The sequence below is a fragment of the Capricornis sumatraensis genome, chromosome 9 (genome assembly GCF_032405125.1).
Source record: "Capricornis sumatraensis isolate serow.1 chromosome 9, serow.2, whole genome shotgun sequence".
Classification (NCBI taxonomy): domain Eukaryota; kingdom Metazoa; phylum Chordata; class Mammalia; order Artiodactyla; family Bovidae; genus Capricornis; species Capricornis sumatraensis.
In genome coordinates, this window is record NC_091077.1 from 34,488,617 (window position 1) to 34,514,161 (window position 25,545).

The 25,545-nt window shown below is 35.5% G+C and overlaps 1 protein-coding gene across 5 annotated transcripts in view; it reads right to left on the reverse strand.

Moving 5' to 3' along the window:
- DMXL1 (Dmx like 1) overlaps window positions 1-25,545 on the reverse strand; it is a 132,029-nt gene that overhangs the window by 29,644 nt on the left and 76,840 nt on the right. For 3 of the 5 annotated variants that reach the window (XM_068980121.1, XM_068980120.1, XM_068980119.1), the window contains 7 exons: window positions 18,108-18,238; window positions 17,231-17,316; window positions 15,889-16,090; window positions 14,540-14,657; window positions 4,923-5,009; window positions 1,563-1,684; window positions 1,056-1,197 (listed from right to left, as the gene is read on the reverse strand). In XM_068980121.1, coding sequence (XP_068836222.1) covers window positions 1,056-1,197; window positions 1,563-1,684; window positions 4,923-5,009; window positions 14,540-14,657; window positions 15,889-16,090; window positions 17,231-17,316; window positions 18,108-18,238 — 888 coding nt within the window. Of the gene's footprint in view, window positions 1-1,055; window positions 1,198-1,562; window positions 1,685-4,922; window positions 5,010-11,325; window positions 11,389-14,539; window positions 14,658-15,888; window positions 16,091-17,230; window positions 17,317-18,107; window positions 18,239-25,545 lie in introns of all 5 variants that reach the window. The other 2 variants (XM_068980122.1, XM_068980118.1) reach the window with 1 other exon arrangement.

Below are 25,545 nucleotides of genomic sequence, written 5' to 3' on the forward strand. Positions count from 1 at the left end.
TAATCAAGCTTTATTTAAAGAATTATCTTCACTAATTAGTCAAAAAATTGGCAGGAGGTGCAAAGACAGAATTCTACAGGACTTAAGAAACTGAGGGGGGAAAAAAACACCTACCACCTAGCAAGTCATTGAAAAATTGCTGGTGCTGGGTTTCCTTGGTTCTGCGTATCGATTTCTATACTCATGTAGATACAGCTATGGATTATATCCTAGGTAATCAGAGTACAGTTCTGTGGATATCATCATTCATACTACAATATCACCATTTAAAAACAAAGTAAAAGGGTACCCTTTGGTTTCCACTTCTACATCATCATACTTTTTCAGTTCATCTGCATATTATATTTTGCTTAAATTTAAAAAAAATTTTTATTTTTATTTTATTTTTATCATTTTTATTTTTTCATGAAAAGAAAAATATATTTGTCTCAGCATCAACTAAGAGTTGTTAGTTGATAACCATTTAAAAATATTATCTAGGCTAGGATTTGGCAAATCTTTTTTGAAAAGAATTAGATAAATAAATGTTTGGTGCTTTATGGGCATATAGTCTCTGTCTCAGAATCTCAATTTTACCATTGTAATGTGAAAGCATCCATAAACAAAATACTAAAAAAATGTGTGGCCATGTTCTAATAAAACTTTATTTATACACAATAAAATCTAAATTTCATATAATTTTCATGTATCACAAAATACCATACTTATTTTGATTTTTTTTAATGGCTTAAAAATATAAATTCTTAGCATGTTGACACAAAAACAGGTGGTAGGCAGGATCTGACCCACAGCATGTGGTTTGCTGAGGCCTAATTTGGAACAGTAAGTTTCAAATAATTATTACTTAAAATACATCTCTTTGTATTTTCATTTATTTAAAATAATTTTTGTTATCAAATGAAAACCTATTATTCTTCAAATAAAAAAATCAGAATTTCCAAAAAGTATGACTTACTAAAAAAATTAAATTTTTAAAAAACATTTACATCCTTTATCTTATTAATTTAGAGGGAAAAAGCAGACATTTATACACAAACATTTTTAACTTTACATACCACAGATGCTCCTCTGCCAGTCTGTGTACTACCAAGCCATGGCATGTTAATTGGAGTACCAGGATTGCTATGTGTATATGGGGTTGTACCTTGCACAGCTGTTAAATCATCACGAGCATGTATAACCAAGAAATCTTCTGATCTACAAAGGAATGTCAGCCAGAATAAATCAACTCATCAGGTCTTCATTTCTTGTTATACTTGAAAGCTGTAACATATGACTTTGCATTTCTCTTTAAAATTAATTTTCTTCAGCTCAACTCCTAACTCACAGCCAATAATTCCATGCATGAACAATTTCAGATCCCTTCTCTTATTCCCTTCCAACCCTCAACCCACTTTTTTAAAGTTCAAGCCATCCCACTTCTTTATTCTTTAGCATATCAACTTCCATTTTGCTTACAATCTAGGAATATTCCTTTAAAAAAATAACTTGAAAGGTACAGTTCTGTGGCTATCATCATTCATACTACAATATCACCATTTAAAAACAAAGTAAAAGGGTACCCTTTGGTTTCCACTTCTACATCATCATCTACCCAAGTATAGATCTGTGTAGCCAGAATTCCAGAAACATCTAGTTCTTGAACATCATGGCTCGAAGCAATTGCTATGCAGTTTCTATTCGCCTGAAAAATAAATCATATAATAATTTTTAAATAAAGAAAGCATAGTGTATATATGGGCTACTTTTGAAAATGGAGACTACAAAACAGCCTCTAGAAATGATAACTTTAGGTACAGAATAAATATTATTTTCACAAATAAATATTTTAATAATTAAACTTTGAGATAACCATCAGGATGAACTTGGAGATGAGTTTATATTTTGAGAATTTCACAGTGCTCAACAGAAGGCAGCTACAAATGGAAATGCAAGTGCCACTTCATTTCTTCTGCCAGTAGCACTCTCTCTCTAGTCTACTAGAATGGTACTATCTCCCTAAAATTTGCACAGTTCAGAAATGTGAAGTGAGATATTGAAAAATATAAGAGCCCTGGAAGGTAAACAAAGGTAAGGGAGATAAGAACTTCAAACTGAAGAAATAACGGTGAATTATTCAAATAAGATGGTATTTCTTTCTCCTAAAGCCTTTCAATCTTAGGCAAGACAAACAGAATTTGGGAAGGGGTCTCGTGTCTCAGTTAGTAAAGAATCCGCCTGCAGTGTGGGAGACGTGAGTTCAGTCCCTGGATGGGAAGACCCCCTGGAGAAGGGAAAAGCTACCCACTCCAGTATTTCGGCCTGGACAATTCTGTGGGCTGTATAGTCCATGGGATCGCAAAGAGTCGGACACGACTGAGTGACTTTCAGTTTTTTAGGGCTTCCCTGGTGGCTCAGAGGTTGAAGCGTCTGCCTGCAATGCGGGAGACCTGAATTTGATCCCTGGGTCGGGAAAATCCCCTGGAGAAGGAAATGGCAATCCACTCCAGTATTCTTGCCTAGAGAATCGCACGGACGGAGGAGCCTGGTGAGCCACAGTCCACGGGGTCGCAAAGAGTCAGACATGACTGAGCGACTTCACTCACTTCACTCACCAAGAAAAGGTGATGAAGTAAGTATTTCAGAAAAAAATCATCAGTGAAAAGTTGGTCAGATTAAATGATAGAAAACTTTCAACATCTACAAATTTAAAATGTGTATCTTTAAAGGAAAAAAGGAAGATTATTGATAGCAAAGAGAAAACAGGACTAATATTTCAATTATGCAAAATTCTAATACAAACTGAGACTGAAAAAACTGAGACTCCAGAGATATGTGGAAAAAAGGAAATTAACTACACTGCTGGAAGGTAATTCTCCATGTGACTCTCTACTTCTGTGTGTCTTGTGAATTAGTCAATGACTGCCTTCGTTTCACAGTATTATTATCAGGATGCCTCCTATATAGCTATAGTCTATCCCTCCAGATCAAAAGGCAGATATGCTTACTGTCCATTAGAAAAGATTTGGGTTCCCTGAACTCACTGTTCTCCGCCTGTAATGCAACACACTTTGTTTAGGTATCATCTAGCCCTCTTGCTGTCACTAGGAATTGCACCTTAGGGAACCAGAGCAAAAATGCTAATGTTCTAGCTTTTGTTTTTGCTGTTAGTAATAAACTATACTTTGTCTCTGGTCCTGGAACCTTGTGTCTTCTAACAGTATCCATTAAATTGTAAAAGCTAACTTGTTAGATTGAATGCAGGGGAGTATCTCAGATCCTTCACAGTGCTTGACAGATAATCCACAACTACACAAATGAGGAAAAGTTCAATGTTATCAGCATTTTTAATTACTGCAATTTAAAGCAAAAGATATTATTTACCTACAAATTTAGCAAAGATGTAAAAATTTAACAAAATAACTGGAGAAATAAAAATTAAACAAGTACACTCTTAAAAAGTCAACAGACGACTGTACTATTATCATGAGGATGACTGTTCAACTAGTTATATAAATTCAAATAAGAGAAAAAAGCTAGTTTGTTTTATAACACAAAATATTAAAATCTTATTTTCTTCAGGAGAAGGAAGGTACTAGTTGTGTATAGATAATTTTGAATTTGTATTTCACATGTATATATCATATTATATATTAGCACATCATGAGAACTGCCTGGCTAAGGGCTAATTCCAAACTTGCCTGCTATGAACAGAACTAGTCATTAATCAGGAGTGTCTATGAGGAAATGAGACAAGGAACCTAGGAAAAGATGAGGAAAGAATGACAAAGGCACTATCTAGATGAAATCAAAGACAAGACAGACAAGCATAGGACAATGAAGAACCAGTTGGTGAATGGTTATTGAATGGGTAATGCCATAGGATATGATCTAAATATTTTAAAGTTATGAATACATTAAAAAGTGTGTGTGTGTGTATATATATATATATATATATATTTCAAAGGCAGGAGGAGAAGGGAACAACAGAGGATGAGATGATTAGATGGCATCACTGACTCAATGGACCTGAGTTTGAGTAAACTCTGGGACTTGGTGATGGACAGGGAGGCCTGGAGTGCTGGAATCCATGGGGTCGCAAAGAGTCAGACATGACTGAGTGGCTGAACTTAACTGATATATATACACACACATATCTAGATATATATCTCCTTTAGGTTATTGGTAGTAAAAGGAAATGAGTAACTAGAAGTTTTTATACATTTTTTAGTAAGGCGGTTAGGCAAGAAAGAAGGAGAAAGTGCTAAGACAAATTTCAACCATGGACCACTGTACCTAAGGCTACCTCTTCTGTAAGTAGCTTATAGACACCTCTATGGAGGATGCTGAGTAGAAGGGTAAGGGATACAAAGCAAACACTCTAGTTGGGCAGCTATTATAGCTAAAAGTTAAAGAGGAAGACTTTTTGTGAGTCACATTTAAGCTTAATTTTGATCTAAGAATCACATTCAACATATTCATATAAGAAAGACAGAAAACATTTTCTTTGGATTAATTGGATGTGTTGTATAAACTGTAAAGGCAGGGGATGTCCCTGGTGGTCCAGTGGTTAAGACGCCATCCTTCCACTGCAGGGGGTGTGAATTCAATCCCTAAACAGGGAACTAAGATACCACATGCCCTGCTGCATGGCCAAAAAATAAAAATAAAATACAATAATTCTCAAGACAACTGCATATATAAATACTTGAGACTTCCCTCTGTTTAGTAATAAAGTATTTTTATCTGCTATATATCCAAAGTCAAATAAATTATCAAGCAATATAATCATCTTATATAATAAAGAATTTACTCAGATTGCAATTTAGGGAGTAGAAAAATAGCTTTGAGAAAGGGAAACAATACTAGTAAATAAACTGACAGAATAGGAGACATTCTCCAACTATGAATACTTAATTAAAGAAAAAAGTCGATGTACTTACTTTGTTAACAGCAAAGGCAGTAATGATATCAGATTCCTTATGAATAATTCTTGCTTTACCTCCAGGATATCCCAAATCTGCTTCTATCTACATGGAGGGAAGAAAGGTACAAACATACAGCAATGTTAGTAATAGGAAAAAGAAATACGATGGTCTTTCATTTAATACTTGCATAAATTAAGATGCTTTTTAGATAATTCAAATCCAAAGGTACTAATTTACATGCTAATTATTTCTGAAACAAAATTTGGTAAGAGGAAATGACATCTTTACAAATTTGCTTTTTCACATATAAAAACATAATTGATAACTCCATTAACTGCTTATATTCTTAAGGTGCAATAAGATAATTTAAGGCATCCTAATTATTAAAGTAAAATAAATTTACCACACTTCTTGAGTTTATAATCTTTTGATAATATTTTAAAAATATAGAAAAGCCAGAAGATAAATATTTTAGGTTTTGCAGACCAATAGAGTCATGCTGCATATTCTTTTAAAAAACCTTTCAAAAATATAAAAACCATTCTTAGTTCATGATCTACAGAAGAACAAGCAGGACACAGCCAGCTGAATATATTTTACAGAGTCCGTATAAAATAACTTTCTAGTTATAAAATAAACCTGAAATCCTGAAAAGCATAATATTTTACCCAAGTCAGTAACCATTCTAATAGCTGAATAGGCCATAATTCAATATACGTTAGATAAGGGAAACGTATTTGACCTTTTGCTTATACCACAGAAGGCAAATATATCTTTCAACTTAGAAGAGAGTACTGTATAAAATTAAAATTTACTAAAATAATCAGAGGTAAAATGAAGAGGCAACTGTTAAGAGTTAGAGATATTACTCAATGCATTATGATTCATTTTATTTTATTCTCCCTAACCTTCAATCGTTAAAATGAATTATGATAAAATGTTTTAGAACTCATCATGAAATACAGAAGTTATTAATTTGAAATTAGAAAACAAATTTACTTCCTGGAAAATTTAAATAAAATATCACCAATCCCCATCCACTGTTTGACCACAGAACTGAGTAGGGTTAGCAGTATTTTTAAAAATGGCAACTAAGATGATAGTTCATTTACAAAGTTGAAAGAGACTTATGATTAAACCAAAATAACCATATGCAATCAAAACTCACAGTCACTGGATGAAAAATATCAAATATAATCTTAAATGCAACTTGCTAACAAATATTTTAAAAATTCACTGCTCATACAAACATTTTGGTTGATCTGAAGGTCAACTTCTTTTCTAAATAAAGTCTTACCTGTCTGAGGCTCATCGTCTGTAACAATGTCTAAGTCAAATTTTGTAATCCCATGACTAAAATTCCAAATTAACCACCTATTTGCCTGGTATCTAAAGCACACTAAGAATTTACTATTGGATTTTTAAAGAAATTAGATATAAAGACAAATAGTATTTCCATGGAATAGAGCAATATGCTATTTGCTGGTAATGAATGGGGGGGTGGGTAGTGTCACCTGCAGAACAGTCTTCAAACTTCATTGTCATGGAGAGAAAAGCAAGAAGTTCAAAAAAACTTCTTTGGTAAGGAAATACATTCCTGTCCTCTCATTATCTAGATTTACCAAAACACTGTTTCTCAATGGTGTGGTCCCAAGATGACCTGCATGAGAATCAACTAAAGGGGGTGGAGTGGAACAGGAGAAATGGTGTTTAGCATTAAGAGTTTATGCATATTTAATTTTAAGAACAACAACAAGCTGTAGGAAATGAGTTTGGAGAAATAGCAGGTTTTGTTTGTACAGAGCCTTAAAAGCCATAATAAAAGAATCCAGATTTCATTTTTAAAGTTAGAAAAATACTGGAAGGTTTTGGTAATTCTGGATGTTGTAGGGCAAAACACAAAGGGTGAGAGACTGGCTGCCAGGAAATGAGTTAAGAGGCTACTACAATAGCTAAAGTGAGAAGTAGCGGTGGTTTTGATTAGGGTAGTAGAATAGTGGTAGTGATTAAGTGGTTAGAAATAAGATAAATTTTGTCAATGGGCTGAAACTGAAGTATGAGTATTACAGATCTGTCTCAATAAAGGATACTGGATGAAAGTGAAGGAAAGAGTGGGTTTAGGCTGGAATTAGGGGAAGACAGAAAATTCTGTGTTTTGACATTCAGGGGGAGGTAACTATTAGGTTATATATGCAGGTCTGGAATTCATGAAGTGAGTAGGAATAATTAGGAATTACCGATAATTATTATTATCATAATTACTAATAATTATTATCAGCAATTCCTAATTATTCCTACTCATTATTCCTAAATATTAGGAATAATTAAGATTATCAGCCAATGGATGATATTTAAGCTATCAGATAAACCATAGAGAAAGTAAAGATAGGAAGAGAAAAGGTTAGAGAAGTAAGTCCTAGAGTATTCCACATTTCAATGGTATGAAAGAAAGATTGGTTAATTTCAGGACTAGGAAATAGCACTGGGAAAGAGAAATACTGACAGTGAATAAACTGACAGAACAGGAAACATTCTCGAACCAAGAGTTTCAAAAAAGTAGCTGAGATTAACACTATCAAAGGATACTAAAAAGTTGAATTTTATAAAGACAGAAAATTGACTACTGCAATCAGTGTAGTCACACACTAGGACAATCACAATGGAGCAGACTAAAGATAATACCTAACTAGGTTAGATGGAGAAGGCAATGGCACCCCACTCCAGTATTCTTGCCTGGGAAATCCCATGGACGGAGGAGCCTGGTAGGCTACAGTCCATGGGGTCGCTAAGAGTCAGACACGACTGAGCGACTTCACTTTCACTTTTCACTTTCATGCATTGGAGAAGGAAATGGCAACCCACTCCAGTGTTCTTGCCTGGAGAATCCCAGGGACAGAGTAGACTGGTGGGCTTCCGTCTATGGGGTTGCACAGTCAGACACGACTGATGCGACTTAGCAGCAGCAGCAAGCAGCAGCAGCAACTAGGTTAGAGGAACACGTGACATTTGGTGAATAGGGAAGGAAGTCCATTGGGGAGTGTTCACAGGGGCATTCAATTGAGTTGACAGTGTTTTATTTCTGAAACTAGGTAGTTCCTACATGGTATCTGCAATATTACTCTTTAAGTTTCATTCTTGAATGACTTTATAGGCAACTCTATAAATGAATTTTCCTAGATAAAGGCTTAGAGAAATAAGGTGATAGACTCAAAGATAGATTTTTTTTTGGTTTTCATATTAAAGACAAGAAAATATATTTACTTATGTTGAGAATAACTTAGGTAAAAATTTATCATGGGAGTGAGATGAGGAATAAATACCGAAGCAAAGTTCTTGGGGAGATAAGAGCAGACAGGATCAGTGCACAAGTGGAAGATTTGGCTTTGGATAAAACAGTGTCAGATCATCTATTTTGAGAGAAGGCAGAACAAAATATCTGCATACAGAACAGAAGTGAGATCTGGTGATGGGACAATACGGTGAGCTCAATCTCTGCTGATTGTACTTATTTTGATAGCAAAATGAAGTCATCCATGGAAAGTAGTAAAGAAATATCGAAAGCTGAGATAAAAGGGAAAAAGTAGGGAGAATGAAAAGAAAATGAAGAAAAAATTATGATGGTGGGATAGTTTAATTTGAGATTTGTGACTATGAATTTTAAATAAGGCAAGTCCCCATGGTTTGTGCTTTTACTTTATCCATGTGCGGCTACTTGGGTGCAGACACAGAGTTGGTAGAGAGCTAGGTTTAAACAGGTTTGGGAATTCTGAAGGCAAGTACAGTGTAGAGAGAAGAGGGCAAAAAGGTTAGGAGGTTTGCAAGGGCTTGATCACAATGAGAGGGCTTCCCTGGTGGCTCAGATGGTAAGGGCTCATGGAATCTAAGCTGAGAAAGAAAGGAAGGAAGTGCGGACATGATGTGAAGTGAAGAGAAGTCGCTCAGTTGTGTTCGACTCTTTGTGACCCCATGGACTGAAGCCCAACAGGCTCCTTGGTCCGTGGGATTTTCCAGGCATGAATACTGGAGTGGGTTGCCATTTCCTTCTCCAGGGGATCTTCATGACCCAGGGATTGAACCAAGGTCTCCCACATTGTAGGCAGACGCTTTACCGTCCAAGCTACCAGGGACATGGTACTGGCAAATAAAAATATGGAACTCACATGTGCTATAAACATTAAAAGTCATGCAACATAAAATCAGAGTAAAAAAATCACAATGAATATGGTCTTAAAAATCTTCTTAATATAAGGTTTCAAGTCATGCTTATAAAATGTGATTGGGCTGGATATATGAGGGGGAAATCCAAATATTAATGCTAAAAGAGATTTTATGAGATTATGCAGATAAAAAAACTAACAAAAGAATTACCATATGATCCAGCAATTCCACTTCTCAGTATACACACAAAGAAATGAAAGCAGAGACTGGAAGAGATATTTGCATACCAATGTTCACAGCAGTACTACCCAGAATAGCCAAAAGATGGGATATAACCCAAATGCTCATTAACAGATGAATAGATGAACAGAATACATTATATATACACAATAGGATATTATTAACCTTGAAAAAAACATAATTCTGATACATGCTATGACATGGATGAACCTTGAAGATGTTACACTAAATGAAATAAGCCAGTCACAAAAGGACAAATACTGTATGATTCCAAGTATAATGGGTACTGAGGGTAGTAAAATTCATAGACTGAAAGGTAACTGCCTGGGGCTGGAGCACTGTTTAATAGGTAAAGAGCTTCATTTTAGGAAAATGAAGAAGTTCTGGGAATGGATGTCATGATGGTTGTACTACTGTATTAATGTACTTAATGTCACTGAACTGTATACTGAAAACAATTAAAATGATAAATTTTATACACATATTTTATCACAATTTTTTTTAAAGAAATTTTATGCAGAAACTGATCTGAATAGTATTTAGGTTCCACAAGGCTTTCTTTAGGAATTGGAGAAGAAGGGAAAAGTTCTAACAGACTAAATCCAGGACTCTACTGTTATTTCAATTAAAGCAGCAGCATGTTTAAAACTATCAACTCTCATTTTACAAGTTGAAACCTTAGTAAATGAGGCTTCAAGAGTGGAATGTGCTCAGTGTCACACAACAGATCTATGGAAAGGTCTCATTAGTGGTTTTCAGTTACTATGACCTGCAATATAATGAAGTATTCCTGTATGCCCAGAGTACTTCAGCACTACCCTAATGATTTAATAAAACAAACATGAAGATGAGCTCTAAAAAATATCAAAGGCATAACAGAAGGAAATGGGAAGCAACTAGATGAATATAAAATGACATCAATACTCAAAGAATTAGGGAATATAAATATTAAGAAATAATTTTGTTTTCAAGATTATAGCAGAGAAATGAGATAATATCACCATAGATTCTACTGTGTATTAAAAAGATAAGGAAAAATATTAATAACTTTAACCAATAAATTTGACAACTGAAGTGAAGGAGAAAATTTTTTAAAAGGTATGGACTAAGAAAGTTCACTCAAGAAGAAACAGATAGCTTGAACTATCCTGTATCTGTTAAAAAATAGAAACTGGAGATTTTAAAACTCCAGGCCCAGATAATTTCTCTGGTGAATTCTATCAAACACACAGTTAACAATATTCTTTGCCTGGTAATCATTAAAAACACCTGGGAGTTGTTTTACGATTGTACAAATTCTCATCCTTTCTGCTCTTGTTCTCAAGTACTTTGAGTACTTACTATGCATAAGGCAATGGGCTATATGCTACTGGTACTAGTAAAATAAATGCTGTGTGTATGTCAGTTACTCAGCATGTTCAATTCTTTGTGACCCCATGGACTGCAGCCCGCCAGGCTCCTCTGTCCATGGAATTCTGCAGGCAAGAATACTGGAGTGGAATATTGCCATTCCCTACTCCAGGGGATCTTTCCAGCCGAGGGATTGAACCTGGGTCTCCTGCATTGCAGTCGGATTCTTTACCATCTGAGCCAAAATAAAAGCTACATAATATTATTTGATATATTTTAAGTAATTACAATCACAGAAGAGAATTTTAACTTCAAAAGTGATACTTGCAGAAACAGAACAATACTACTATAATTCTATAATACCTACTATAATTATGTTTTATTAAGAACTTTAGTTTTAGTTACTCATAAAAATTTGTAGCCAAAACAGGATACATTCAACTCCGTTTAAAATTGCATTCTCTTAAAAACAAAACTGAAACATTTTTTAATGATTACAATATTTAACTTGTTTAAAAAAAAGTAATTTGAGGTAATTAATTACTTTAAAAAGTAATGCAGCAATTTAATTGCATTGGAAACAAAGTCCAGTCCAGAACTAAAATGCAAATACTTTGTTTTTCCCATTAAAGAATGCAATTTCTAATTTCAGTTGAATGATATTTTGTACCTTATTGATGTTTGGCTCCTCCATCATAGAATTTTTGATGGTTTCACAGTTGTCCTCTAATGACTTCATCAAGAAAGAATAACCATATGACAAAGAGTAAAGATGAGATGTAACATGTAAAATACTGGGGATATTTCTTTTTATTTTTAACCAAATTTACTAGAAAACAATACTGAACTATTTTTTTAAATTTCATATATTTTAAACAAAGTATGTGTGGAGAGGCATGATTGGGGGTTGGAGAAAACTTAATCCCTCAGAACTCATTAACAATCACTATAAATTTTATTCTATTTCCTAAGAAATTTTTACTCACTTCACTCATTTGAAATGTTGACATTAAGCAAGATTAAGTCCAGAGTACTTTACACTACAAATTTCAGAGCTACTAGTGCCAGAGTATCACCAAATGAAAATTAAAGTCAAACTGTTCTCTTACACATTATTAAGTCTTGTCTCCATTATGATATCTCATTCCTCAAGGAAAATCTCCTGATTAGAAACTTTGATTTCAAGATTTCTAACTCCTTCTCTTGACTTAGCCAGAAATAGTCAATAAAATGCTTGCAGCAACATATTCTTTTTAAAAGAGGATATTAGCACTTGTTAAAGAAGGAGATGGTTCACGACCTTTAGTTCTTAGAAAATGAAACAAAACAAAAAAAGAAACTGTGGATTAAGATGACAGCTGTCAAGCATTTTTGGGGGTTGGGACTGATTAGGATATAGTCTATTTGCAACCATCTACATTTGTATTTTACTTTTAAATAAGTACAAACAGTGAAGGACTTCTATTTTAAAAATACATGTGCCAGCAAACTATATTATATAGGAAAAGAAAAGATCTGAGGATACACCAGAACTTTAATGTCAAATGAAGAAAATTAGATTCCAAACACGTATAGGAATAAAGCAACAGCAGCACTCTCAAATTACTCTCCAACATCTACTGTAAATACAGGGCCTGTTATGTATCTATTTTCTAACCATCTGAAAAGTCACAGAGACTTGGGCTCAACTATTAAGTAATCAGCCTCCAATTAAAATAAATAAATTTATATTAAAAAAATCATCATTTTAAAAAACAGAGAGATGGAAGGTAATTTTGAAAATACCACAAAAAGCCAGTCAACTTTCCAGTAAAGATTAAATAATTTTGTACCAACTCTATAAAGTTAATATTTTATTTAATTCCATTTAATCTATGTTTTACTAGGTAAAAAATTTTTTTTTCATATTTCCTTCATGAAAATGTCACTATCACTGTTTAGAATAAGACAACAAAGCAGTAACAATAAATTTCTCATAACTGCCATTAATCATGCTGGGTTTTAAATAAGTTAAATCTGCTAGTCAAATACTGAAAAGTGTATTATATTTATTTTGGAGATAAAAAAACTAAAATCAGAAAATATTTAGCTAAATGATAACTAAAATCTTCTATAGTCTAGCATCCATATTCATGATTTTTATTAAAATAATTACAATACAAAAATAACTAAAATTTTCTTAAGATACTATGAAACTCCTAATAAAACTAAGAATAAAACAGCAGATGAGTTTAACAGGTACATCTATACTCATTTTTCCATTACCATTCCTTATTCATTCTTGGTTAGTTATGCTCTATTCCCTTAATGATTCTATTTCCTGATTCAACTAGACAATCTAGTAGCAAACTAGTTTTTTGTTTTGTTTGTTTTGAGAATGATTTCATTTCCCAAATGTACTAAATATATCAGCAGTGAAGAAATGTTATTTTCACAACTATATTTATCAAATACAGCAATGGCTTTTAAAAAATAATTTTGTACTTGAAATTACTATGCTCAATTTGCATGTTCATATTACAAGGTGCATCAAAGAAATTAAACTAGTAATAACAAGCATAGTAAAACATGCTTTTTATTCAGAATGCAGCAGTGCTTTGTACATCATTGTGAGAAGGCTTTAATTTGCAACATATTATTTTAGTCAAAGGTACCTTTAAAATAAGAAACATTACCTCACCAGTCACATTCTAATTACTCTGACACTCTTATATAGCACATTTTCTATTTTATTTATCCAAAGGTTTTCTTCAACTGTTTTAAAGTAATATATATATATATAAAATATTTAAGATATGTCTCACCAAAGGTTAAAAAGAAATACGTTAACTTGCACTCTATTTAATTGTATCTATTGTTTGACTAGATACGTATCAAAAGTCTTCTAAGTTAGCAAGAATACTATGTATTTTGTTTCCTGACTTGGCTAATTCAAATATATTTACATAATCAGGCAAACAGTAAATAATAACACATGCAGTTGCCTCTAACAAATTGGTTCTTAAACTGACAGACAAAACGTAATTAATTTTCCTTTTCCAATAAGGTTAGATGTCATCTTGCTTTTTGTTAACTTGTCTTTAAGAAGCCATTCTATTTCCTTATCATTCCAACTGAAATGTCTTCCTTTTTTCCTCCCACTTAAAAAACTGAAAAGCCTGCTTTCAGATTAGTTCAGAGCTTCTCAAAGTGTGATGATCCACAACCAGCCACCAGTCTTGAACTCTCTGTTACCGATATATGGGAAAATAAGGAATTGACTACATCACTAAACCCACTGCTTAATTTATACAATACTTCTTAATAGCAAAATTATTTAAAAGAAAGAAGCAATATGTTAATTTATATTCCAGTACAAGTCCCCCATATCAAACTGGACTTATGAGTAGCACTGAACTAAATGAGAAAAATAATCTGTATTATGATAACATTAAGGTACAATCAACCAATTACAGTATAATTATAAACTGAGATTATAAAATTGTACTAAGTATAATCAATACAATAAAAAGAAAATGTAAATATTTGATATGTTTTCAGTATAAAAACCTAGTTTCAATGAAACTTCTAAGAAAAACTTTATCACATGAAAAGGATGGGAAATTTCCCCTTTGTCTCAAAAGGTAGTCATGACAACTCAAAATCAGGAAACAAGATACAGAATTCTAAGTTAAACAGTATCTTTTTGGGAAAAAAGTCCCAACTACATCTGAATTAGTTACTTTAAACTAGTTAGGAAAATACCAACTCTCTCTATGAATTAACATACATGTTTATGACATAAAAAATGAACTTTTATAAAAGTCTGTAAAATACAACTCTTTATAGTTAAAAATACAAGGCATTAATAACAAAATGGCAAACAAGTTTTAATTTATACAGACCTCATTTAGACACCTTTTCTTTGTGAATATATTTCTGATAAAGGTTTCTTGAATTTCTTCCTGCTTCACCAAGTACTGCCAAAGTCTCTTCACAGACAGTGCCAGATGGTGTTTAGATCTACAAAGAGGCAATATATTTCACTATACACTTCAGAGACTTCTGATTAACCTGATTACATTCCCTTGGTGCTATATGAATGATTATAAAAATAAGTTATCTAGAATCAGACCACATCATCTAGGGTAGTAATCAGTAATAGTTTTCTTAGAAGAAGAGACAGTAAATATTTAAGGCTTTGTGGGCCATATGTTCTCTCCTACAACCACGTAACTTCACCACTGAAGTGGGAAAGCATCCACAGGTAATACTAAAATGAAAGGGTGTAAATACAAACCATAAACCTTTATTGACAACACAGAAGGACGTGTGGATTTGGCCCCATGGTTTGCAGTTTGCTGACCTTTAACCTAAGAATGTAAGCTCTAACAAAAGAGGTATGCTTCCTAGAAGAGATCCAGAAACAAAGCCACTCAAAGTGTTGTCTGTGAACATGTACTAGCCTATGAACTCTGTTACTGATGAGCAATGAGGGAAGAGCCTGTGAAAGAATGGAAATCAACTATGTCACTGAGCCATGAAGTACACTGTTTATTCAGTTAACATTTTCTGTAGTAATTTTCTTAAGGAAGCAAGCACTGAACTGATTTATCTTTTGGTACAAATGCTTTATTTCTTCATGTACAGTAAAACAGTTTGCTAAAAAACTGTTCCAAATAGCTCTGCTCCCAAGTAGGTGTTAGGAAACACTGGCCAACAGTTCAAATCCAGCCTACCTTTCATATTCAAAAATAAAGTTTATTGACTCTATTATATTTAGAATAGATAAGCAACAAGGACCCACTGTATAGCACAGGGAACTTGGCTCAATATTCTGTAATAACCTAAATGAGAAAACAATTTTACAAAGAATGGATACTTGTATCGGTATAAGTGAATTACATCTATAACTAACAGATCATTGTTAATCAATTATACTCCTATATAAAAATTCACTGGATCACAGCTATGCCCATTCACTTATCGTTTATGGTTGCTTTCACTCTCCAATGGCAGGGCTGAACAGCTCCAACAAGGACTGTAGGGCCAGCAAAGCCTAAAATATTTACTATATAAACCTTTGTCAGAAATGTCTGCGAAAATCCAGACTACAATATGCATCACACAAAGACACAGATATGAGCCCAGAACAGCAAATTAAATGTAAGAAGTACTAAAACATTTTCTTCATGAAATACCACTAATATTCTGACTTAGTAAAACTCAGAATAGTATCCATATGAAAACCTACTTGAAAGGAGTGTTGGTAGGTTCCAGCAAAGCTTTGTGGCGGAGAATTGCAGGACCTGCAGAAACACTCTCTTCAGAGGTATGACTTGCAATGAAGTTTTGAGGTGGTCCCCCGTGGATTTCAAGTCGTCGGAGAAGAACTTGTTCCCAGCACTGAAGAGTTTTTAGAACAGCATGACAAAGTGGTGAACTAACTGGAAGCTCTAAACAGAGAAAATTGACCCACTATTATCTTCTGCAATAAAATGCTATATTCAATCTTAAAAACGACTGAAATAAGATATACACATTTTGGCAGAGGAGACGTGAAAGAGAGGTGAGCAGAGAAGTCCAGAGGACTGAAAAGAAGGATGCTGTAAATCTCTATGGCATTTCAACATAATTAGTGGCCTAGAATAACAGAAAAAGGGCAATCTAGGTCAAAATTACATCATACCTTTACTACTAGAACTTGAAATAACATTTGCAACTTGTGATTTAAATAACTGCTATAGGAATTACTGCATCTGACTTTAATTTCATATGAAAAAAATGTACGTGAATATCATAAAAATATGTCTGGATGGAAAATCAGTTGCCTTAAACCCTTGTATCAGCCCAATTTCTGCACAGCATATAACTTAGACTTCTTTTGAGTATTAAAACAATACACAAGGTAAAAAAAGAACGTGAAATAATACTTACTACAAAACTCAACACTTCATATTTTACATTTCCATATTCCTAAATCCTGATCCTACTTTCAATCTTTAGCTATTCTTGCTTTTTACCTTCAAAAATCTAAATAGTAGGCTTACTGCAAATTCTCGAGTTTTTTCAAGTTTAGAAGTGATCTACTGATTTACTACTATGGAATATGAGAATAAACTTCCCTTCTCTCCATCAATCCAATATAGTCCATAATAATTTTTGGTTAAATTAGTATTTTAGCATCTACCACATACATATAAAAATCACAGCTAAATTACTTGGTATACTGCCATGCCCCTTTCGTTCCTATACAAGCTTTTCATCCACTGGAGTTAATAATTACTACATTTTTGCTTTGTTAGTCTCCTGTGTGTCTACAACTAGGAAATACCCAACTCTTTGACTAGAGCTATAAACATAGTCTTGGTGCAGTTAATCACATCAGCTGCACATTCCCTGCTTTCTTGGATCCTGTCTTTCTAACAGCAACTAACAATATGACAGACTCATTTATAGACAGTTGCTTTGGTTAAAAGAACCCAATCTTCTACCAGCAGAAAATTACTAAACTTTTTATCCACTATTTGAAAAAAAATACAAAACAGTAAATCAAAAGCAATGGCAATATTAGCTCATGTTAAGCTATGTATTACCTGCAAGATCATGACCTGCAAAAGGATAGAAAGTCTTCAAATTGCTGAGCACCAGCTGTACCATTGCCAAACGCATCAATGACCAACTATAAATAAAGCAACACATTTGTTAAAAATTTACTTAGGGATTGAGAAGACTACGCTACTCTTTGTCCCAATAACTCACTACTAGGAATCTACCCTGAAGATATACCTCCACAAAAACAAAACAATATACACAGGCAGTTTACTCATGTCAGCATTATCTGCAATAGCAAAAGAGTATAAACAACCAAATTATCCATCAGGAGAGTAATGACTGAATAACTAGCTTTAAATCATGGAATATTTTAGGGTAGCCATAAAAAATAACAAAAAAGGATCTCTAAATGTTAATATGAAGTGAATTTTAGCATGTATTAATAAATAAAAAGCAAGCTATAAACATTACATATAATATGGTATCTACTACCTTCTGTGTAAGAAAGCAGCAGAAATAAGATTTTATATACACAGAGACACACACACACAAGCTTATTTTTGAAAACAGAAGGATAAACCAGAAACTCATAAGAATGAGTATCTGTAAACAGCATAGAGGAAGACTCAGCTGGAAGAGATATGCTTGAAGATTTGCTTTTTTTAAAAAAGATTAAACAGAGACATTTTGGCTTCTTTCTTTTTCAAGTGAAAAATTTATTCCTTAGAGTACTGGTTTTTATTAGTCTAAACTGTCATAAAGTACACAATCAAAAACTAACTGGAATTATTGTTATGGAAGGGAACTTAACAATTCAGATCTAGGTTGTAATTCACCAAGCAACTAATTTCACATGCATTATTTTCAAAATTAAAAAACAAAATTTTTTAAAGAAGCTTAAAATTAAATATTCCATACCTATACGAATTTGAGTTAGAATGTTCCTGGAGATGGAAATCTGAAGCTAAAACATCATCATCATCATCATCACTTTCCAGACTCTCCTCTGAATCATATTCAGCTCTACTTTGGGAAGCAGGTAGAAATGGCTAAAAGAAAAAAGTTACAGAATTTATTGTCCAACTATATGACTTAATACATGCAATTAAATAGCCTAATATCAGCAATTTATCCCATTTTTGAGTACTTCATTATAAGAAAGTAAAGTAGCAAGTAATTGGCTGCTTCTTTTTTGACAGTCTATGCCTTCAATACCACTTTAGTTGGTTCCCTTATTTAGTCATCATATCAACAAAAAATTTATTCAGTATCCACTACGTATCAAAAGTATACTCAATGTAAGAAAATTTAAGACATATAAGCAGTCACTGCTCTCACATAACATAGTTTAGTGGGGAAAAATAGGCAAATACTAGAAAATTAAATATAAATTGAATTTAGCTGTGTTATAAAGAAAAAAACAAGAAAAAAATAAGAGTTGAGATAAGCTAACCATGAAAGGCCTCTTTGAAAAGTGTAATTTAAGTGAGACTTAAAAGGACAAGAAGGAATAAGCTATATAACGAGAGCGAAGAAAAGCATTTTATGCAGTAGAAATAGTATGTAAAAAGGCTTTAATAAAGGAAAAGAGTTTGGCATGAGAAAAAAGAATTTGGCTGAAGGCTACTAAAGCAAGAGGATAGTGTTGGCAAAAAAACAGAAGAGAATAGCATGTGACAGATAAGGTAGGGTTTTTGAACACCACAGTAAAGAGTGTAATGGAATGCCACCAATGAATTTTAAGTAGAGTAAAGATATTGATATTTATGCTTTTAGGAGTATCACTATGACCACAGCCTTTTTAGAGAAGAGTCAAATGTGAAAAGTAGAAACAGGAGACATCAGAAACTAAGGCAAGAGCTGGCAGTCTGGATACAGGTGTCAGTCATGGAGATGGAGATAAATAACACATTCACAGTATACCTGGGGGAATGCATTGATAGATTTACTGATCAACTTGGAGAGCAAGGGAAAGAGAAGGAAAAGACAATTTCTGGGTTTCTGCTTGAGCAACTACATGGATGAAGATGCCAATTACTAAGATGGGAAGACTCTAGTTGTGACAGGGGCATTACCGAAGGAAAAAAAAAACCCAAATCTTAAAGACCAAGATTCACAGGTCAGGTAGAAAAGGAAGGATAAAGAAAGAACATTTCAAAGGAATAACGAACAAAGTTAGGAAGTAAACTAGAAGAGACTGGTATCAAGAGAACGAAATAAAAGCAATTCAAAATGGAGGAAATGGTCACATGGTTGAACCTGCTGCTAAGAGGTCAAGTGAGATGATGATAAAGAAGTTTCCATTATATTTGATAACAGAATGGGTGCCACTTGAATCTTAGTAATAGCAGTTTCAGGGGGCAGTTGTGTCAGAAGTCATACAATGACTACAAGTGAAGGGGACCTATGGTAATAAGAGAGATAATATGTATACACTTTTGAAAAGCTGAATGAGAATAAGAAGCAGAAAAATGGAATAACAGCTGGAAAAACCTGGGGGGTCAAAGCAGTATGTGGGATGTGAGACAGCAGAGCACTATTTTGTTCTGTTGGGAAAAGACAGTAGAGAAGACAGAAGGCTAGAGAAGAAAAGCAAGGACAGGATTCAGACTAGCACTAAAGCCTTTGATAGGAAAGATGTTTCCTCAATAGTAAATTAGAGGGGAGAATAAGATGGGAGATTCATGACAGAGTGATGGAAGAATTTTGTTTGATTCTTTTTTTAAAATGACTTATGACACCATCAGTTGAGTGAGGATGAAAGAAGAGATGTGGGAAATTTGAGAAGAAAACAAAATATTGGATTCAAGGAAGCTGAATAAAGGAACACAGCAGGAGGAGTAGACCTTCTGGAAGGGCTGAGCGAATAGCTTGGTAGTCCTCTGCCCAGAAAGCAGAAATGTGCTGCACTATGCTTAGTCGCTCGGTCATGTCTGACGCTTTGAGACCCCATGAACTGTACCCCACCAGGCTCCTCTGTACATGAGGATTCTCCAGGCAAGAATACTGGAGTGGGTTGCCTTTCCCTTCTCCAGGGAATCTTCCCAACCCGTGATCAACCCCAGGTCTCCAGCACTGCAGGTGGGTTCTTTACCATCTGAGCCACCAGGGAAACCCAACAAAGTTGTCAAAACAATCATTTAAAGATACTGGAAACTGATCAAACACACAGAGAAATATTTATTCAAGAAAAACTTGTGAGGGACTCCCGTGGTGTTCCAGTGGTTAAGATTCAGCACTTCCACTACCAGGGGTGCAGGCTCGATCCCTGGCTCAGGGAACTAGGATCCCGCATGTTGTGTGACCAGGAGAAACAACAACAGCAACAACTACTCAATCTCTGGTAAAAGTGAGCATCTAGCATTTTGGCCAGGGGCTATTTCTAGCCCGACCTCTGCCCTCTGTGACTCATTTGTTCTATCAGTCTGTGAAGACAAAGAACTCGGCTGCCTGGACAGAGAGGGCTCTCTTTAATGAGAATTCCATGCCCATAAAACCAGGCACAGGAGGGCCTAGAGGAGCTATCTCACGTTGAAGGTCAGAACAGCGGTGGTAAGGAGATACCCTTCGTCCAAGGTAAGGAGCAGTGACTGTGCTTTGCTGGAGCAGCCGTGAAGAGAAACCCCATGCCCAAGGTAAGAGAAACCCAAGTAAGATGGTAGGTGTTGCAAGAGGGCATCAGAGGGCAGACACACTGAAACCATACTCACAAAAAACTAGTCAATCTAATCACACTGGGACCACAGCCTTGTCTAACTCAATGAAACCAAGCCATGCCTGCGGGGCAACCCAAGACGGGTGGGTCATGGTGGAGAGGCCTGACAGAATGTGGTCCACTGGAGAAGGGAATGGCAAGCCACTTCAGTATTCTTGCTTTGAGAACCCCATGAACAGTATGAAAAGGCAAATGATAGGATACCAAAAGAGAAACCCCCCAGGTCATTAGGAACCCAATATGCTACTGGAGATCAGTGGAGAAATAACTCCAGAAAAAATGAAGGGATGGAGCCAAAGCAAAAACAGTACCCACCTGTGGATGTGACTGGTGATAGAAGCAAGATCCGATGCTGTAAAAACCAATATTGCATAGGAACCTGGATGTCAGGTCCATGAATCAAGGCAAATTGGAAGTGGTCAAACAAGAGATGGCAAGAGTGAACGTCGACATTCTAGGAATCAGCGAACTAAAATGGACTGGAATGGGTGAATTTAACTCAGATGACTATTATATCTACTATTGCGGGCAGGAATCCCTCAGAAGAAATGGAGTAGCCATCATGGTCAACAAAATAGTCTGAAACGCAGTATTTGGATGCAATCTCAAAAACAACAGGATGATCTCTGTTTGTCTCCAAGGCAAACCATTCAATATCACAGTTATCCAAGTCTATGCCCCAACCAGTAACTCTGAAGAAACTGAAGTTGAACGGTTTTATGAAGACCTACAAGATCTTTTAGAAATAACACCCAAAAAAGATGTCCTTTCCATTATAGGGGACTGGAATGCAAAAGTAGCAAGTCAAGAAACACCTGGAGTAACAGGCAAATTTGGTGTTGGGATATGAAATGAAGCAGGGAAAAGACTAATAGAATTTTGCCAAGAAAATGCACTGGTCATAGCAAACACCCTCTTCCAACAACACAAGAGAAGACTCTACACGTGGACATCACCAGATGGTCAACACTGAAATCAGACTGATTATATTAGTTGCAGCCAAAGATGGAGAAGCTCTATACAGTCAACAAAAACAAAACCAGGAGCCGACTGTGGCTCAGATGAACTCCTTATTGCCAAATTCAGACTTAAATTGAAGAAAGTAGGGAAAACCGCTAGACCATTCAGGTATGACCTAAATCAAATCCCTTATGATTATACAGTGGAAGTGAGAAATAGATTTAAGGGTCTAGATCTGATTGATAGAGTGCCTGATGAACTATGGAATGAGGTTCGTGACATTTTACAGGAGACAGGGATCAAGACCATCCCCATGGAAAAGAAATGCAAATAAGCAAAATGGCTGTCTGGGGAGCCCTTACAAATAGCTGTGAAAAGAAGAGAGGCGAAAAGCAAAGGAGAAAAGGAAAGATATAAGCATCTGAATGCAGAGTTCCAAAGAATAGCAAGAAGAGATAAGAAAGCCTTCTTCAGCAATCAATGCAATGAAATAGAGGAAAACAACAGAATGGGAAAGACCAGAGATCTCTTCAAGAAAATGAGAGATACCAAGGGAACATTTCATGCAAAGATGGGCTCGATAAAGGACAGAAATGGTCTGGACCTAATAGAAGCAGAAGGTATTAAGAAGAGGTGGCAAGAATACAGAGAAGAACTATACAAAAAAGATCTTCACGACCCAGATAATCACGATAGTGTGATCACTAACCTAGAGCCAGACATCTTGGAATGTGAAGTCAAGTGGGCCTTAGGAAGCATCACTACGAACAAAGCTAGTAGAGGTGATAGAATTCCAGTTGAGCTCTTTCAAATCCTGAAAGATGATGCTGTGAAAGTGCTGCACTCAATATGCCAGCAAATTTGGAAAACTCAGCAGTGGCCACAGGACTGAAATAGGTCAGTTTTCATTCCAATCCCAAAGAAAGGCAATGCCAAAGAATGCTCAAACTACCGCACAATTGCACTCATTTCACACACTAGTGAAGTAATGCTCAAAATTCTCCAAGCCAGGCTTCAGCAATACGTGAACCATGAACTCCCTGATGTTCAAGCTGGTTTCAGAAAAGGCAGAGGAACCTGAGATCAAATTGCCAACATCTGCTGGATCATCGAAAAAGCAAGAGAGTTCCAGAAAAACATCTATTTCTGCTTTACTGACTATGCCAAAGCCTTTGACTGTGTGGATCACAATAAACTGTGGAAAATTCTGAAAGAGATGGGAATACCAGACCACCTGGCCTGCCTCTTGAGAAATCTGTATGCAGGTCAGGAAGCAAGTTAGAACTGGACATGGAACAACAGACTGGTTCCAAATAGGAAAAGGAGTACGTCAAGGCTGTATATTGTCACCCTGCTTATTTAACTTATATGCACAGTACATCATGAGAAACGCTGCACTGGAAGAAACACAAGCTGGAATCAAGACTTCCAGGAGAAATATCAATAACCTCAGATATGCAGATGACACCAGCCTTATGGCAGAAAGTGAAGAGGAACTAAAAAGCCTCTTGATGAAAGTGAAAGAGGAGAACGAAAAGTTGGCTTAAAGCTCAACCTTCAGAAAATGAAGATCATGGCATCTGGTCCCATCACTTTATGGGAAATAGATGGGGAAACAGTAGAAACAGTGTCAGACTTTATTTGTTGGGGCTCCAAAATCACTGCAGATGGTGATTGCAATCATGAAATTAAAAGACGCTTCCTCCTTGGAAGAAAAGTTATGACCAGCCTAGATAGTATATTCAAAAGCAGAGACATTACTTTGCCAACTAAGGTCCGTCTAGTCAAGGCTATGGTTTTTCCTGTGGTTATGTATGGATGTGAGAGTTGGACTGTGAAGAAGGCTGAGCGCCGAAGAATTGATGCTTTTGAACTGTGGTGTTGGAGAAGACTCTTGAGAGTCCCTTGGACTGCAAGGAGATCCACCCAGTTCATTCTGAAGGAGATCAACCCTGGGATTTCTTTGGAAGGAATGATGCTAAAGCTGAAGCTCCAGTACTCTGGACACCTCATCCAAAGAGCTGACTTATTCTGATGCTGGGAGGGATTGGGGGCAGGAGGCGAAGGGGATGACCGAAGATGAGATGGCTGGATGGCATCACAGACTTGATGGACGTGAGTCTGAGTGAACTCTGAGAGATGGTGATGGACAGGGAGGCCTGGCATGCTGTGATTCATGGGGTCGCAAAGAGTCAGACACGACTGAGTGACTGATCTGAATTGAACTGAAAACCAGAGACAAGCACGATTTGGAAGGATACATGTACCCCAATGTTCACTGCAGCACCATTTACAACAGCCAGGACATGGAAACAATCTAAGTAGTGTCTATCAATAGATGAAAGAAAGAATGATGTGCTGTGCATGTGTGTGTATATATAGCATGGAATTCTCAGTCATAAAAAAGAATGAAATAATGCTGAAGATGGACCTAGAGATTATCATAAGAAGTGAAGTCAAAAAGAGACAGACAAAGACAGAAAGACAGATACCATATGATATTACTCATGGGTGAAATCTAAAATATGACATACATGAACTTATCCGTGAAACACAGACAGACTCACAGACATAGCAAATAGACCTGGGGTGGGGAATGGGACTTGTAGGATTAGTGGATGGAAACTATTATAGAGAATGGGTAAACAATAAAGTTCTACCATATAGCACAGGGAACTATTGATATATTTAATATTCTGTGATGAACCGTAATGAGAAACATGAAGAAGAATGTAATATAACTGGATAACCTTGCTATAAAACAGGAATTAACACAATATTGTGAATCAACTATACTTCAATAAATTAAAAAAAAATAACTCCATGCCCAGCAGCATTGTCAAAAACAAGAGTCTTCAGCAGCAAACAATTAGGGAAGGCCAACATCTCAGACAGGAAAGGATCTGCCTGTAATGAAGGAGACCTGGGTTTGATCCCTGGGTGGGGAAGATCCCCTGGAGAAGAGAATGGCAACCCACTCCAGTTGCATCTGTTATTCTCGTCTGCAGAATTCCGTGGATAGAGGAGCCTGCTGGGTTATAGTCCATGGGGTCACAAAGAGTTGGATGGGACTGAGTGGACTAATACTTTCACATCTCAACTAGCCTGTGTTACACAGTTGAACAAAGGCAGACCAGCCAGAAATTTAACCACATCCAGAAACAAGACAACTAAAGAAGGCCTTGATAATCAAGAATCATATAGCCAGCAAAAGGAACTATGCTTCAAAGATGAAACATACTCCAATATAAATAAAGCATATAATAAACATTTGCTGAATGAATCAATGACTGCAAAAGGCAATGTGAAACAAGGTGATATAAATGCACTTCTTTATCCCAAAGCATGTTGGATATGAGAAAAACAAAATCTATTGCCTAACAGGACTCAGGGATTGGTGTCATTAGGAAATAGTGAGGAGTCAATTAATGCAAGGTAGTAAGGAAAAAATCTAGAAGTTCAGAATGTGAAGAATTTGGCTGTCCACAGAAGAAGAGGATATATACTAGAAGCTCTTGCTAGGCATGGTAGGACAAGAATGTAAAACTACAGATACAAGTTGAAACCATGCAAAGCAAATCTTAACAATCAATGAAAAAACTACAAGTGTTCTGTGACTATTAACAAATTCATCAAAACACTAAAAAACTCTTACAGTCAATTATAAATGTATAGGAAAAA